At 38.9% G+C, this 13,340-nt stretch overlaps 1 protein-coding gene and 1 long non-coding RNA gene across 3 annotated transcripts in view; one reads left to right on the top strand and one right to left on the bottom strand.

Moving 5' to 3' along the window:
- The window catches only part of LOC128928821 (uncharacterized), a 276,849-nt gene that overhangs the window by 158,026 nt on the left and 105,483 nt on the right, over nucleotides 1–13,340 (top strand). The window lies entirely within an intron of this gene.
- LOC100385096 (17S U2 SnRNP complex component HTATSF1-like) lies at nucleotides 8,356–10,678 on the bottom strand. Its single transcript, XM_035260685.3, is given in 4 exon segments — nucleotides 8,356–9,376; nucleotides 9,378–9,720; nucleotides 9,723–10,042; nucleotides 10,044–10,678. Coding segments are annotated over 4 exon segments (2,226 nt in total). The 3' UTR covers nucleotides 8,356–8,448.

The raw sequence follows: 13,340 nt of genomic DNA on the forward strand, positions 1-13,340 counted from the left end.
TTTCAGAAACTTCTGGTCTTCAAGTTCAGTTGTAACTCCTTCCTTTGCTTTACAGCTTTTAAAATTTATTGTTGTAATTTCCTCTCATCATCCTTGACTTTGTGAATTTATGCTTAAAATTTCTTTTACTGTAGCATATTTATACAATGAAGTATGATATAGCAATAAGAATGATATTTTTATAGCATTGATCTACAGTTAATATAATTAATATGGAAGAAAATAAGCCAGACACAAAAGAATTCATATTCTGTGATTTCTTTTATATCAGGAAAAACCTGGAAAAATTAATCTATGTTGTTGTATGTCAGGGTAACAAATACATTTGGAGCAACTATAGTGATTGGCAGTGGGATGAGGGAGTTCTTGGGATGCTTAGAAGGTTCTGTTTCTTGCTGTGTTTGCCGCTTACACGTACATGTTCATTGTTGAAAATTCATCCGGCTTTATACTTACGATCTGTGCCTTGTATTGTGTGAATTATATGGTTTACTTCAAACTTTTAAAAGTTCAGTTATTGCCATTTCAGTAAGTTCTGGAACACAATAAAAGTCAATGCATAGATCGCATCTATGATTTTTAACCTAAAGTGCCACATTTGCACAGTATTTCTTCCTAATTTACTATGTGTCTGTTACTAAAATACCTTTCATTTTACCTGGGGACACATTTAGAAAAGTCATGAAGCAAAGTTAATTATGCATTTTATATTTATATTCCTCTAAATCTCCAGCAACATGTTCTGCTTAGGCAGTGGGTTAACATGTGATATGCTTATGTGGAAAGGGTCTTTATCTAGTAGTCAGAAAACTAGTGTTATCCTAGATAGAATCTTATGTTCTAATTTCATCATACAGATGACCTCTTCTAAATTTAGTTTGTTTGCCCCATTAACATTTATTTTCTTTAGATTTTCTACTATAATAGCAGTGCTGTATCATTATAAAGTCTTTAAACTAATCTACTGTGCAAATACATGCATAAATAGTTTTAAATGAAGGTAAAATGTAATAAAGTAGTAAACCATGTGGCTTTTTAGGCAAGTCTGTCCTGAATATCCCTCGTTTTTCTCATTACCAAATACAGCTCTTCTTGAAACTGCCTTTTAAAAAATTATAACAGTGACAAAATTATGACAGTGAGAGAGATCTGATCTAACTAACCCCCATCTTGCTGTAACCCCCAAACTGCCCTTAATTATTCCTGGGCTTCAGCCAGACTAACTTTGGGAGACATTTATGGTTTAAATGATAGTAGCCCTTCTCCAAAACTAAACCGCCTTTGTAAAGCTAATGAAAGACCGCCAGGATAGGAGGATAAAGGACCTGAGTTCTGCTAAGGCACAGCATAAATGATTGTCAGCCTATATTCTGGAGGTCACAAGATTTGCAACTTGCCAATTATTCTTGCAGATAACATCACAATTGTGGAACCTAAGATTGACTTTTTGAGATATATTTATTTATTTATTTATTTTGAGATGGAGTTTCGCTCTTGTTACCCAGGCTGGAGTGCAATGGCGTGATCTCGGCTTACCACAACCTCTGCCTCCTGGGTTCAGGCAACTCTCCTGCCTCAGCCTCCTGAGTAGCTGGGATTACAGGCACATGCCACCATGCCCAGCTAATTTTTTGCACTTTTAGTAGAGATGGGGTTTCACCATGTTGACCAGGATGGTCTCGATCTCCTGACCTCGTGATCCACCCGCCTCGGCCTCCCAAAGTGCTGGGATTACAGGCTTGAGCCACCGTGCCCAGCCAACTTTTTGAGATATCTTTTCAGGTTTTTGCATGGGATGGCTCCATGCATGGGTGCAATGGCCCTACCCAGAAGCTGACACCTTGGCCCACCAAACTATCCTTTAAAAACCCTAGCCTCTGAGTTTTGGGGGAGATAGATTGGAGTGATAACTCTGTGTTCTACATGGCGTGACCAGTCTGGTGTCTATTGAACTTTTTCTTTATTGCAGTGCTATGGTAGCAGTGAATTGGCCTTGTCGGTGCGGTAGGCAGGAAGAACACGTCAGGCAGTTACATACTCAGTCTTCTCCAGGTCACAAACTAAAATCAAGCACCTTTTATTCTAGAATTTCTCAACTCAGTAATACCTTTCCTTACACTATTTGCTTCTGCTTTGCCAGTTTCTCTAAACTTGGACTGATCAATTTGATTTCTTCTTTTGGATGTCAAACTATTAGTGACCCTCCTTCCATTATATATGTTTAAACTGAGTAAATAAAAACTTTACTCTCTATTATAAAAGAGAAGTGGAAAATATAGGTTACAGATCTTAATTTTAGTATATTAATAATCAAGCTATCTTCTGTGAAATGATTGGTGTTATATTGATGCTAAATTTAAAATTAACAGCCACTAATGCTTGAAATATGGATTATGTAGGATCAAAGTGGTTTCCAATAACAAAACCCCAATTCAACTAGCTTAAACACTGGGATTTAGTTTAGTGTCTCATATAACAAGACATCTATAGGTAGGTAAATAGAAGGTAAGGCTCTCTCCATCACTCTACCCTACACTCTCTGATGTATTAACCTTGTTCTCAGGCTTGCTACCCTCCTGGTTGCAAAGTGGCTGCCAGCATTCCAGGTATCACATTCCCATGTGAAAATACTCAGAGGAAGAAGATACTATTTTTTTCTGTGAGTTTTTTTCTTTCTTCTAAAGAGAAAAACAAAAATTTTCTTGAATTCCCTGGCAAATTTTATTTAATTCTCATAGGTCAGAATTACCTCATCTTTTCATGCCTAAATCAAATCACTAGTAATAGGAATGAGATTACAATAACTGGTTTCAACAGATCACAATTTCCTTCGGACATAAAGATAGAATCCCCTTCAATGAAGGGTGAATTATTGAACAAAGTTCTTATTCTGTTTACAAGGGAAAAATGAGTATGACATGATTATTTCTTTAAAAAGCAGTGGAATGTAGTATAATTCAGTCTACTATTTGCTTCATTTCTTTCACTTCTTTTCTTCTATTCAAATCCACAGACTTTTCTTTATCTCCACTATCATGATGCTAACCAAAATTATTAATATTGTTACCAGAAAGGAGTCCCAGTCCAGGCCCAAGAGAGGGTTCTTGGACCTTTCATGAGAAAGAATTTGGGGCATGTCCATAAAGTGAAAATAAGTTTATTAAGAAAATAGAGGAAGAGGGCCGGGTGTGGTGGCTCAAGCCTGTAATCCCAGCACTTTGGGAGGCCGAGGTGGGTGGATCATGAGGTCAAGAGATCGGGACCATCCTGGTCACCATGGTGAAACCCCGTCTCTACTAAAAAAAATACAAAAAATTAGCTGGGCATGGTGGCGCACACCTGTAATCCCAGCTACTCGGGAGGCTGAGTCAGGAGAATTGCCTGAACCCAGGAAGTGGAGGTTGCGGTGAGCCGAGATCAAGCCATTGCACTCCCGCCTGGGTAACAAGAGCGAAACTCCGTCTCAAAAAAAAAAAAAAGAAAAAGAAAGAAAATAGAGGAATAAAGAATGCCTACTCTGTAGGCAGAGCAGTGGCATGGGCTGCTGGACTGAGTCCACTCATAGTTATTTCTTGATTATATGCTAAACAATGGGTAGATTATTGATTAGTTTTCCAGGAAAAGGGTGGCCATTTCCTGAAACTGAGGGCTTCTCCTCTTTCAGACCATATAGAGTAGCTTCCTGACGTTGCCATGGCATTTGTAAATTGTCATGGCACTGGTGGGAGCATCTTTTAGCATGCTAATGCATTATAATTAGCAGTGAGAAACAGCAGAGGTCATAATTAATCCATGAGCAGTGAGGATCACCAGAAAAGTCACTTTCATTGCCATCATGGTTTGATGGTTTTGGCTGGCTTCTTTACTGCATTCTTTTGTTCAGCCAGGTCTTTGGGACCTATGTTTTATACTGACCTCCTATCATCTTGTGACTAAGAATGCCTAACCTCCTGGGAATACAGCCCAGTAGGTATGGGCCTTATTTTAACCAGCCCCTTTTTAAGATGGAGTCACTCTGGTTCACATGCCTCTGACAGTATCTCTTTTCTTGACTTCTGTAGTAGATTCTTAACTGGTCTCCTTGTCTACGCCATGACTTCCTCTGATGTACCTTTCACATTATAAATGGTGTGCTACTGTGTGTGTGTGTGTGTGTGTGTGTGTGTGTGTGTGTGTGTGTACCTATGTGTATGCATGTGTGGAATATGATTACATCTATGCTTAAATTTTATTTTTATGATGGCAATGATACTTAACATGAGATCTTTCCTATTAATAAATTTTTAAGTGTACCATACAGTATTGCTAACTTGCTGTTCATTGATTATAAAAAGCTTCAGTTGTGTATGACCTATGAATTCTAAAAAATCTGCTATACGACGTGCCAAATCTTACATAGCAATCGGGTCACTCTCAGTCTAGGCTTCTGTGTTCCAGGCATACTGACCTTTTTTCCTTCCTGGAACATGCCTAATTCTCTTAGTTCTGACTCAAGGTCGTGCACATTTTCTTTTTTCTGAAAAACTCCTCTCTTTTCCTTTCTTCTATTCTCTCACCCACACCATCTAAGTCAGAGCTCAGTTCAGACATCAATTCCATGAGAACTTTCTGAGTCTCCATTCTAGATCCAGCCTCTATTCCAACACGTCTTTATAACTACTGATTTCAGTTAAGTTTAGGTTTAGCTACATCTAAGAAAAATATACAAATGAGTGTCTTATACAAAATAGGGTTTTATTTTTCCCTTGTATAAAGTCAGAAGTAAGCCAATCAGGACAGCTATAGCAGCTCTATGACATCAAGAACCCAGGCTTTTCTTTTATTCTGTTCTATCATCCAGAGGAAATTGATATATTTTACCCCAAATACATTTATTTGACATATTATTAAATGGCCACCCATTAGCCAGCAAACAGAAGTGGCCTTGCAAAGTTGTTTTTGTGTGAGGAGTGTTGGGGGAAATTTGCATCTGTAGAGAATCTTCATTAATGCAGCTATGCCCCTCCCCTTCCTGTTCCCTTTCCAGGTTCAGGAGAGATTGAGAGTCTGACAGCTATAAAAGTCCGAAAGGAAACATTTACCATCTGTTCTCTCTGAGGGAGGTTCCATCTACATAGCAAGACCACCTTTGCTAGCCAAGCTTCTTCCTTCTTTCTCTCTTAATCTGTCTTACCACTAAACCTGATTAATCAACATAACCTATTCCTGGCCGTGCTCCAAGTCTACATTCTTTATTGCAGCCTCAGGATGGTATATAAATCTGTATAACTCATTGGAAAGTTGGTTCTTCATTCTGAAGACTCCCATTATACATGTTAAATGCATTTGTATATTTTTTCTCCTATTAATCAATTTGCCTCAAGTCAGTGATTTTTAGCAAACCTTTAGGGGGCCAAAACCTTCCACAATCCTTAGGACCTGACTTTCATCCTCAGAGACAATGATTTATCACAAGATTGTCCTTGCAGCTCTAGCCTTCCTGTCTCTAGTCCAGGCAACAGGGAGGAGAAGAGGTAAGGTCAGAAGACAAATTTTGAACTTCCAGCAAAATCATCCCCCTGTAAAGAATTTTCTCAAAAACCTTACCCAATAACCAACAACTTCTGCTAACTACTACTTCTTCTTCTTCTTCTTCTTCTTCTTCTTCTTCTTCTTCTTCTTCTTCTTCTTCTTCTTTTTAAATGAAGTCTTGCTCTGTCACCCCGGCTGGTGTGCAACCTCTGTCTTCTGGGTTCAAGTGATTCTCCTGCCTCAGCCTTTTGATTAGCTTGGAATATAGGTGCCCGCCACAACACGTGGCTAATTTTTGCATTTTTAGTAGAGATGGGGTTTCACTATGTTGGCCAGGCTAGTTTCGAGGCCTCAAGTGACCTGCCTGCCTTGGCCTCCCAAAGTGCTGAGATTACAGGCGAGAGCCACCATGCCCAGCCTAACTTCTGCTAACTTCTTTTAGTCATCTGTCTCTTCGAGAGAGTCTTTTATCCATGACTCTTTGCAAATATGTATGTGTATATATGTGTGTGTGTATACACATATATGCAATTATTTGTGCATATGTGTATATACATGTATTCGTGTGTGTGTGTGTGTGTGTGTGTGTGTGTGTATGCACACAAATAATTCCTTCTCATAGTTAGTTCAGCCTATGCCCAGGAATGAACAATGAAAACTTAAAGGTTAGAAGGAAGGTTAGGAGTCAGTTAGGTCTGATTTCTTTCACTGTCATAATTTGTTCAGTTATAATCTTGCAAAGGTGGTTTCAATTATATTAATTTGTTTCAACTAATCAAGATTTATTTCTGACATAGAGATAGAATGCCCTTGAATGAAGGGTAAATTCTTGAACAAATTTGTTACTCTGTTTATAAGGCAAAAATGAATAAGACATGAATATTACTTTAAAAAGCCATAGAAAGTAATATAATTCAGTTTACTATTTGCTTCATTTCTTTCACTACTTTTCTTCCATTCGAATTTATAGACTTTTCTTTATCTTCACTATCACGATGCTAGTCAAAAAATATTAATATGGTTACTAGAAAAACAACTATATACATATAGCTTTTCAGCTGAGTATATTGCTGATAATATAAGGACCTGTTACTGAGGAAGAAATAGACGACAGAGAGAGACTAGGCAACTAGCAAGCTTTCCCACATAAGTCTCACTATTCATAGTTATGTATTTGTGTGATAATGTATGTTTTCCCTTTCATAGTATAGCCCATGGAGGGGGTCTCTATCCTAGCACCTAACTCATAGGGGAGAATAAATATTTGTTGAATGAATGAATGAATTTGCCTAGTACATAATATCTTCTTTGATATTGACTCTCACTTGTTCTTGCAATTTGAGTCACCATATAAAGCCACTTGTTGGATGGTTTTGAAAACTGGGCAACATGGACTGCATGAGATTTAGCCAATACAGACATAGACATGTCTTCCTTTTAATAAAAGACTCTGACCAAAAATTTGTGTAAAGACATTTTATAGTTCAACTGAAATATATGCAAATGTTCCAGCCTCTAGAAAGTACCTGACCCACCCTGAACTGCTTTGGCATTCCAAGTCCGTCTTACATTAATATTGTGTTTCAAGAGAGGCATTTTGCTAAGTTTAGAACCTTTAATAACTCATGAGCTAAAAAAAAAAAAAAAAATTTTTAATCAAGCCCTAAACTTTGTGGACCCAGTTCATTTACCCTTGGCAGAATGCAGCTTCCAACAGAACAGCTTATATAGCTGATTATAAAAAGCTGTTCCCAGGACAGACAGTGAGTCCAAGAAAGAAAACATCTCAGTAGTGATCTGATGATTGAACTGTTGAAGAGTGAGATGTGTAATAACAAACATTCCTTCCTCCAAACGCAATTTTAAAAGCCAGATGGAAAAATAACATAAGACAAGCATATTCTTCAATTTAACAAATTTCAGGTCCAGCTGAGAATTTGGGTGAAGATAGGCATAAAACACTAGTCAAGGATCTCTTCAAAAATATGGAATTTTAATGTCATATGCATAGCATTCTGCTAGTCCCTAGGCAGCTCATGCACCCACAATGTTAATATTATTCCGGCTCAAAATTATTTCTTTGCTTTAATTTATGAAATTAATGTACTATGTAAAGAGAGTCTGGAGGTCACCACCCAACTACTCATGAAAAGAGGGGTTGACAAAGGAAAGAATATAATTTTTGCTAATGGATAACTGGTGAATTGACAGGGTCACTTTTATCTTCCTCATCTTAGACTACTTGCATCATCTTAGGTAATCAAAAGAGAACCACCACTAGAGAGGGTCTGAACTCTGAATTTCAATGAAAAAGAAAAAACAAAATGAAATAAACAAGATAAATGCCCCACCCCTGCAATGAAACTCACATTCAGCAAGTCCTGTACATTCTGTGCTCCCTAGATTTCAGGCATCATGGGGCTGCAATGGTGGATAAAACAAATGCGGTTCCTACGCTCAGGACTTCATATCTTCATAGGAAGAAAGCCTAGAACCACCTGATTTGCAGTTGACATGTTTCATTCATTAGCAGAGTGTATTTAAAACAAGAAAATGATTATAATAATCATAATGAAACAACTTCTAATCAGTTTCTTTTTTTGCATATTTTGCAATTGATTATTGCAAAAAAAATCAATTCTTCTATTGATGAATATCACAAACTTCAATCCTTTTAAAAATATTATTCTGCATGCATTTAACAAATCTGACAAAAGAACAAGTATCCAGTTTACTTGCATTGTAACTATGATATTATAACTGAACAATTAACATATATTTAAAACCATTAGGTACAGGTAACAATGAAAAACTTAAATGTATTAATCGGATGGCATCCTACCACTATGAACATGTTCATGTAACACTACTAGTAATTACCCTGAAGCACAGGCAAATGTAGATGGAGGACTTTCCCTAAGAAGCAAGTTTAAGGGATTAAATATCATCATCATCACTACTGAGAATAAAGCTGCTGCCAATAGATAGGGGCCCTTCTTCAACACTCCCAAAACCACCCAAAGTCCCCCTCTCATCAGAATCATCAAACAACTTCTCATTGGAATCTTCCTCCTCATCAAACAACTTCTCATTGGAATCATCATCTTTGAACAACTTTTCATCAGCATCTTCATCTTCTTTTCCATCTGCATCTTCATCTTCCTTGTCTGACTCTTCAATCAGCTTTTCATCCACATCACCTTCTTCCTCCTTTTTATCAGCAGCTTCAAGCCCCTTTTCATCTGCATATTCTTCATCCTCTTTCTCATTGGATTCATCATCAAATATTTTTTCATATGTATCCTCCCTTTCTTCCTTTTCATCTGAATCTTCATCAAACTCTCTCTCAGAGCCTTCCTCATCTAACACTTTTTCAGAGCCATCATCTTCAAATTTGGAGTTTTCAGAGTCATTTTCTTCTAACTCTTTGTCAAGAACATTTTCGGGAAGCTCCTTTTCAGAGCCATCCTTGTCCAAATCTTTCTCAAGACCATTTTCTTCAAATTCTCTTTCAGAGCCATCTTCAGACTGCTTTTCAGAGCAGTCTTCATCGGACTCTTTCTCTGAGTGATCTTCTTCAGACTCGTTTTTGGGTCCAGCCTCCTCTTCAGATTCCTTGTTGGGGTCATCTTCAGATTCTTTTCCAAGGCCATTCTCTTCACAATCATTTTTGAGTGTCTTCTTTTTTGACTCTTTTTTAGGAATACCCTCTTCAGATCCTCTTATGGGACTGCCTTCTTCAGACTCTTTTGGGGGGCAGTCACCTTCAGATTCTTTCTCAGGGCAGCCTTCTTTGGCCTCGTTTTTGGGGCCACCTTCTTTAGCATTATTTTCAGAAGCATCTTCTTCAAATTCTTCCCCGTCTTGTCTCTTCAAACTGCTTCTCATCTATAGGTTCTTCAAACGCCAGTCTCATTGCAGCTTCTTGAGCATTCATTTGAGATGTGCTGGGGTGCTCTGAAAAATGCCTTGCTCTAGAAGGCCCTGCCCTTGCCAAAGCAGAGACAGAATCTGAGCATCTAAGGCCTCTGTTGGACTCAGGAGCATTGAGGAACGCCTCCCATCCTCTCAGCCTTTCCTCCCTTTCTCTTGAGGTTTCCTCCACCTAATAATCAGTAGTGCCATCCCATGCCTGGGCAGTGATTTGATGGCCACCAAACCATCTTCCATCCAGAGTTTGAATACCATAATCAGCTTCCTCTGGATCCCAAAGGACACAGAGGCCACACCATCTGGGTGTCTATCAAAGAGAAGGAGCTTCCTAATTTGTCCAAACTTTGAACAGTCTACTCGAAGGTCTTCTCTGATCTCATTCAGCACCAATGGATCATCCTCAAAATCCATAGGATGAAACATATTCTTGATGATGACAACTTGCTCATGGCGCATCCGGGATGGTCCAGCTCTCCTCTCAGGTCTCCAGTCCAGCTGCTTTTGCTGCATAGACAGCTTCTTCTTATAGTCTTTGCACTTCTTCTTCTTCTTTGAGGCATCATATTCTCCCTTCAGTTGAAACTTTGCCACCTCAACGTAATTTGTAGCCTCTAATTTCATCTTCATCCAAAAGTTTTAATGCAAGTTCTACAGATTCTCTCTTCAAATAACAGCAAAGACCTTCTCCTTTAAAATTTCCTTGATTATCTTTGTAAAGTTTGACCTTAAATTTCTCTGTCTGAGAATCTCTCCTAATAATGCCAAACTTGGACATAAGTTGTATAAATTCATTCACTGTAATATCTGGAGGCAAACCAGATACGTATACATTTGTATTTCTGTTTTCTTCAACATGAAACCACCCTGACTCAGCCTTTCTTTTTTCTCCCTTCTTTCTGGGATCAGTCGGTTCTGGGGCTTTTTCTTGTGGCGGTTCCTCTGCAGTCCTAGCATGGACATCTTGAACATTTGCAGTAGAACTAGATGCACCATCATTAGAGAAGCCATAATTGGCCTGATACGTCCCAATGAAATCTTCAGTAATCTTGGGGAACCAAGCCTTCTTGTCCAGGTCCCACTTGTAGCGGGTGTCCGTGGGTTGCTGCCCAAGAGAATCGGTTTCTCCGCCTGCTTAGGTCTCGGCGTCACCGTCCTCGCAGTCTCCGTACAATTCTTCTTGCATTCGCAACTGCTCATCAAACTCATCATTTCCATCCAAGTGCTTGCGGCTCATGTTTCCTACCTGATTCGCTCGGCCGGGCTTCTGCACAGCTGCTGGGTCCAGGGCGCTGCGGGAACGCGCAGGTGTGCAGCCGCTGCCACCTACCGGGTCTGAGAAGAGTGGGGCTCCCTCCACAACTTCAGGAAATTACTTGCAAATGAAGCGCTGCTCAGCTCAGGTGGATGCAGCCGCCATAGTCGGCGTGTTGCGAGGTCGCTTTAATCAGTTTCTGATGGAAACTGCTTCCCTGTTGCCGTCCCTGGAAAAGTGGACTTGAAAACTAAACACCTCATTCATTAAAGAGCTCAAGCCTTTTTTTCCTGTTTTTTGTTGTTGTTTTTTTCCTGTGCAAAGGATATGAACAGACACTTTACAAAAGAAGACATACATGAGGCCAACAAACATATGAAAAAATGCTCATCATCACTGGTCATTAGAGAAATACAAATCAAAACCACATTGAGATACCATCACGCCAGTTAGAATGGCGATCATTAAAAAATCTGGAGACAACAGATGCTGGAGAGGATGTGGAGAAATAGGAACACTTTTACACTGTTGGTGGGAGTGTAAATTAGTTCAACCATTGTGGAAGACAGTGTGGCGATTCCTCAAGGCCTTAGAAACAAATTCCATTTGACCCAGCAATCCCATTACTGGGTATATACCCAAAGGACTATAAATCGTTCTACTATAAGGACACATGTACACGAATGTTCATTGCAGCACTGTTTACAATAGCAAAGACCTGGAACCAACCCAAATGCCCATCGATGATAGACTGGATTGGGAAAATGTGGCACATATATACCATGGAATATTATGCAGCAATCAAAAATGGTGAGTTCGTGTCCTTTGTAGGGATATGGATGAATCTGGAGAACATCATTGTCAGCAAACTGACACAAGAACAGAAAATGAAGTACCGCATATTCTCACTCATAGGCAGGTGATGAACAATGAGAACACATGGACACAGGGAAGGGAGTACTACACGCTGGGGAATAGGGGAGGGACAGCAGCGGGGGTAGCTGGGGAGGGATAGCCTGGGGAGAAAAGCCAAATGTGGGCGAAGGGGAGGAAGGCAGCAAAACACACTGCCATGTGTGTACCTATGCAACTGTCTTGCATGTTCTGCACATGTACCCCAAAACCTAAAATGCAATTTAAAAAAAAAAGAGCTTAAGCCTTAATGGCATAAGTACATGCATAAGGACCCAAATTCTTGTCCTTGTTGGGCTGTGTCAGTTTACTAATTTCAATTTTTAACACCATTTTGGAGTACACAGACTTTGTTCATGTATCTTCTTCAAGATAAGCTGATAATGCTGGGAGCACTTACTCACAAACCTCACAGAGCTGCTGAGGACAGGGCATTCTTTTTTTCCACATAGGAATTTCTAACATTGTCTAACTGTATTTTCTGTTGACAGAAGTTGCTATATTTCATCACTTTATTAAAGTCATTAAAAATCTGTATACTCCATGGGTTCTTTATTCAGTCATTTTCAGACCCCAGGTTGTTCCATAAAAAGGACTAGACAAACTGTGCTTATCTCACAGATGCCATATTTTCAGCGGAGGTTGTGCAGGCCCATCCCATAGGCCAAAATAAGCCATAACACGCGTTACTCACACAAAGACCACAACAGAAGACTAGAATGCTGTTGCTTTTTAATTTTGAGATAAACCAATGAGCAGCAAGATATATCTCATGTTTAACAACCCAGTGCTATGATATAGGTCACCTAGGCTCATGTTTAAAACTCCACCGGTATTGAGAGAAATAATAAATTCTTGTCAGGAAGATTAAGTTAGCATAATTTCTCCTTTTGTGTGGAAACAAGAATGGAAAGAAGCTAAATATAATAATTCAAAACATAAAATTCAAAATTCATTATATAATGAAACTAGAAGAATGTAAGGAAATTTTTGGCTTATTCCAGTTTTCACAGTCCACCACATAGAACAGAAATTACAATTTGAATAGAAAGGAGTATCTCTCTCAGTTTTCAAGGACGTACTTCATGTCAATTGCAAAAGTACTGCCTGCAGAAATCTGAAATACCACTTTTAGTAATAGGGTTGGCTGAGAGCATGAAAGGCCCTTTCTGTGATGAGAATCTCTTGGTCTAACACAATTAGCTGATATATTTTCTCCCTGTTTCTGTAGCTGAATGTGGCCCATCCCGTCAATAAATATTTTGGTCTACTGTTTTCACATTTTCTGAAAAGATCTATTGGACTAGCATACCTTAAAATCAAGGTCTGTTATTATTTGTCTTGTATTTACTAGACAGTCATCTCCAACAGACATTTTTTTTTCTGAATCATCAGAAAAACAGATTTTGAGGTTTGTAGACTCATTGTAATGACATAATTTCAGAACATCATTATAGAATGAAGAATGTCCAGTTCTCCAGAGATAATAAGGAGACTACTTTGCCATGATTTCAGGAAAATGTACTTGGAATGGCCATTGTAGTTTAAAATTACAAGAACTTTTAATTTACAGTGATATCACTGATATGTGTTTAAAATTAGAAAAAGGGCTGGGAGCAGGGGTGCATGCCCATAGTGCCAGGACTTTTGGAGGCTGAACCAGGAGGATCACTTGAGCCCAGGAGTTAAAGACAAGGCTGGGCAATAAAGTGAAACCATTTTCTCCACAAAA

This window comes from Callithrix jacchus, chromosome 8 (genome assembly GCF_049354715.1).
Source record: "Callithrix jacchus isolate 240 chromosome 8, calJac240_pri, whole genome shotgun sequence".
Classification (NCBI taxonomy): Eukaryota; Metazoa; Chordata; class Mammalia; order Primates; family Cebidae; genus Callithrix; species Callithrix jacchus.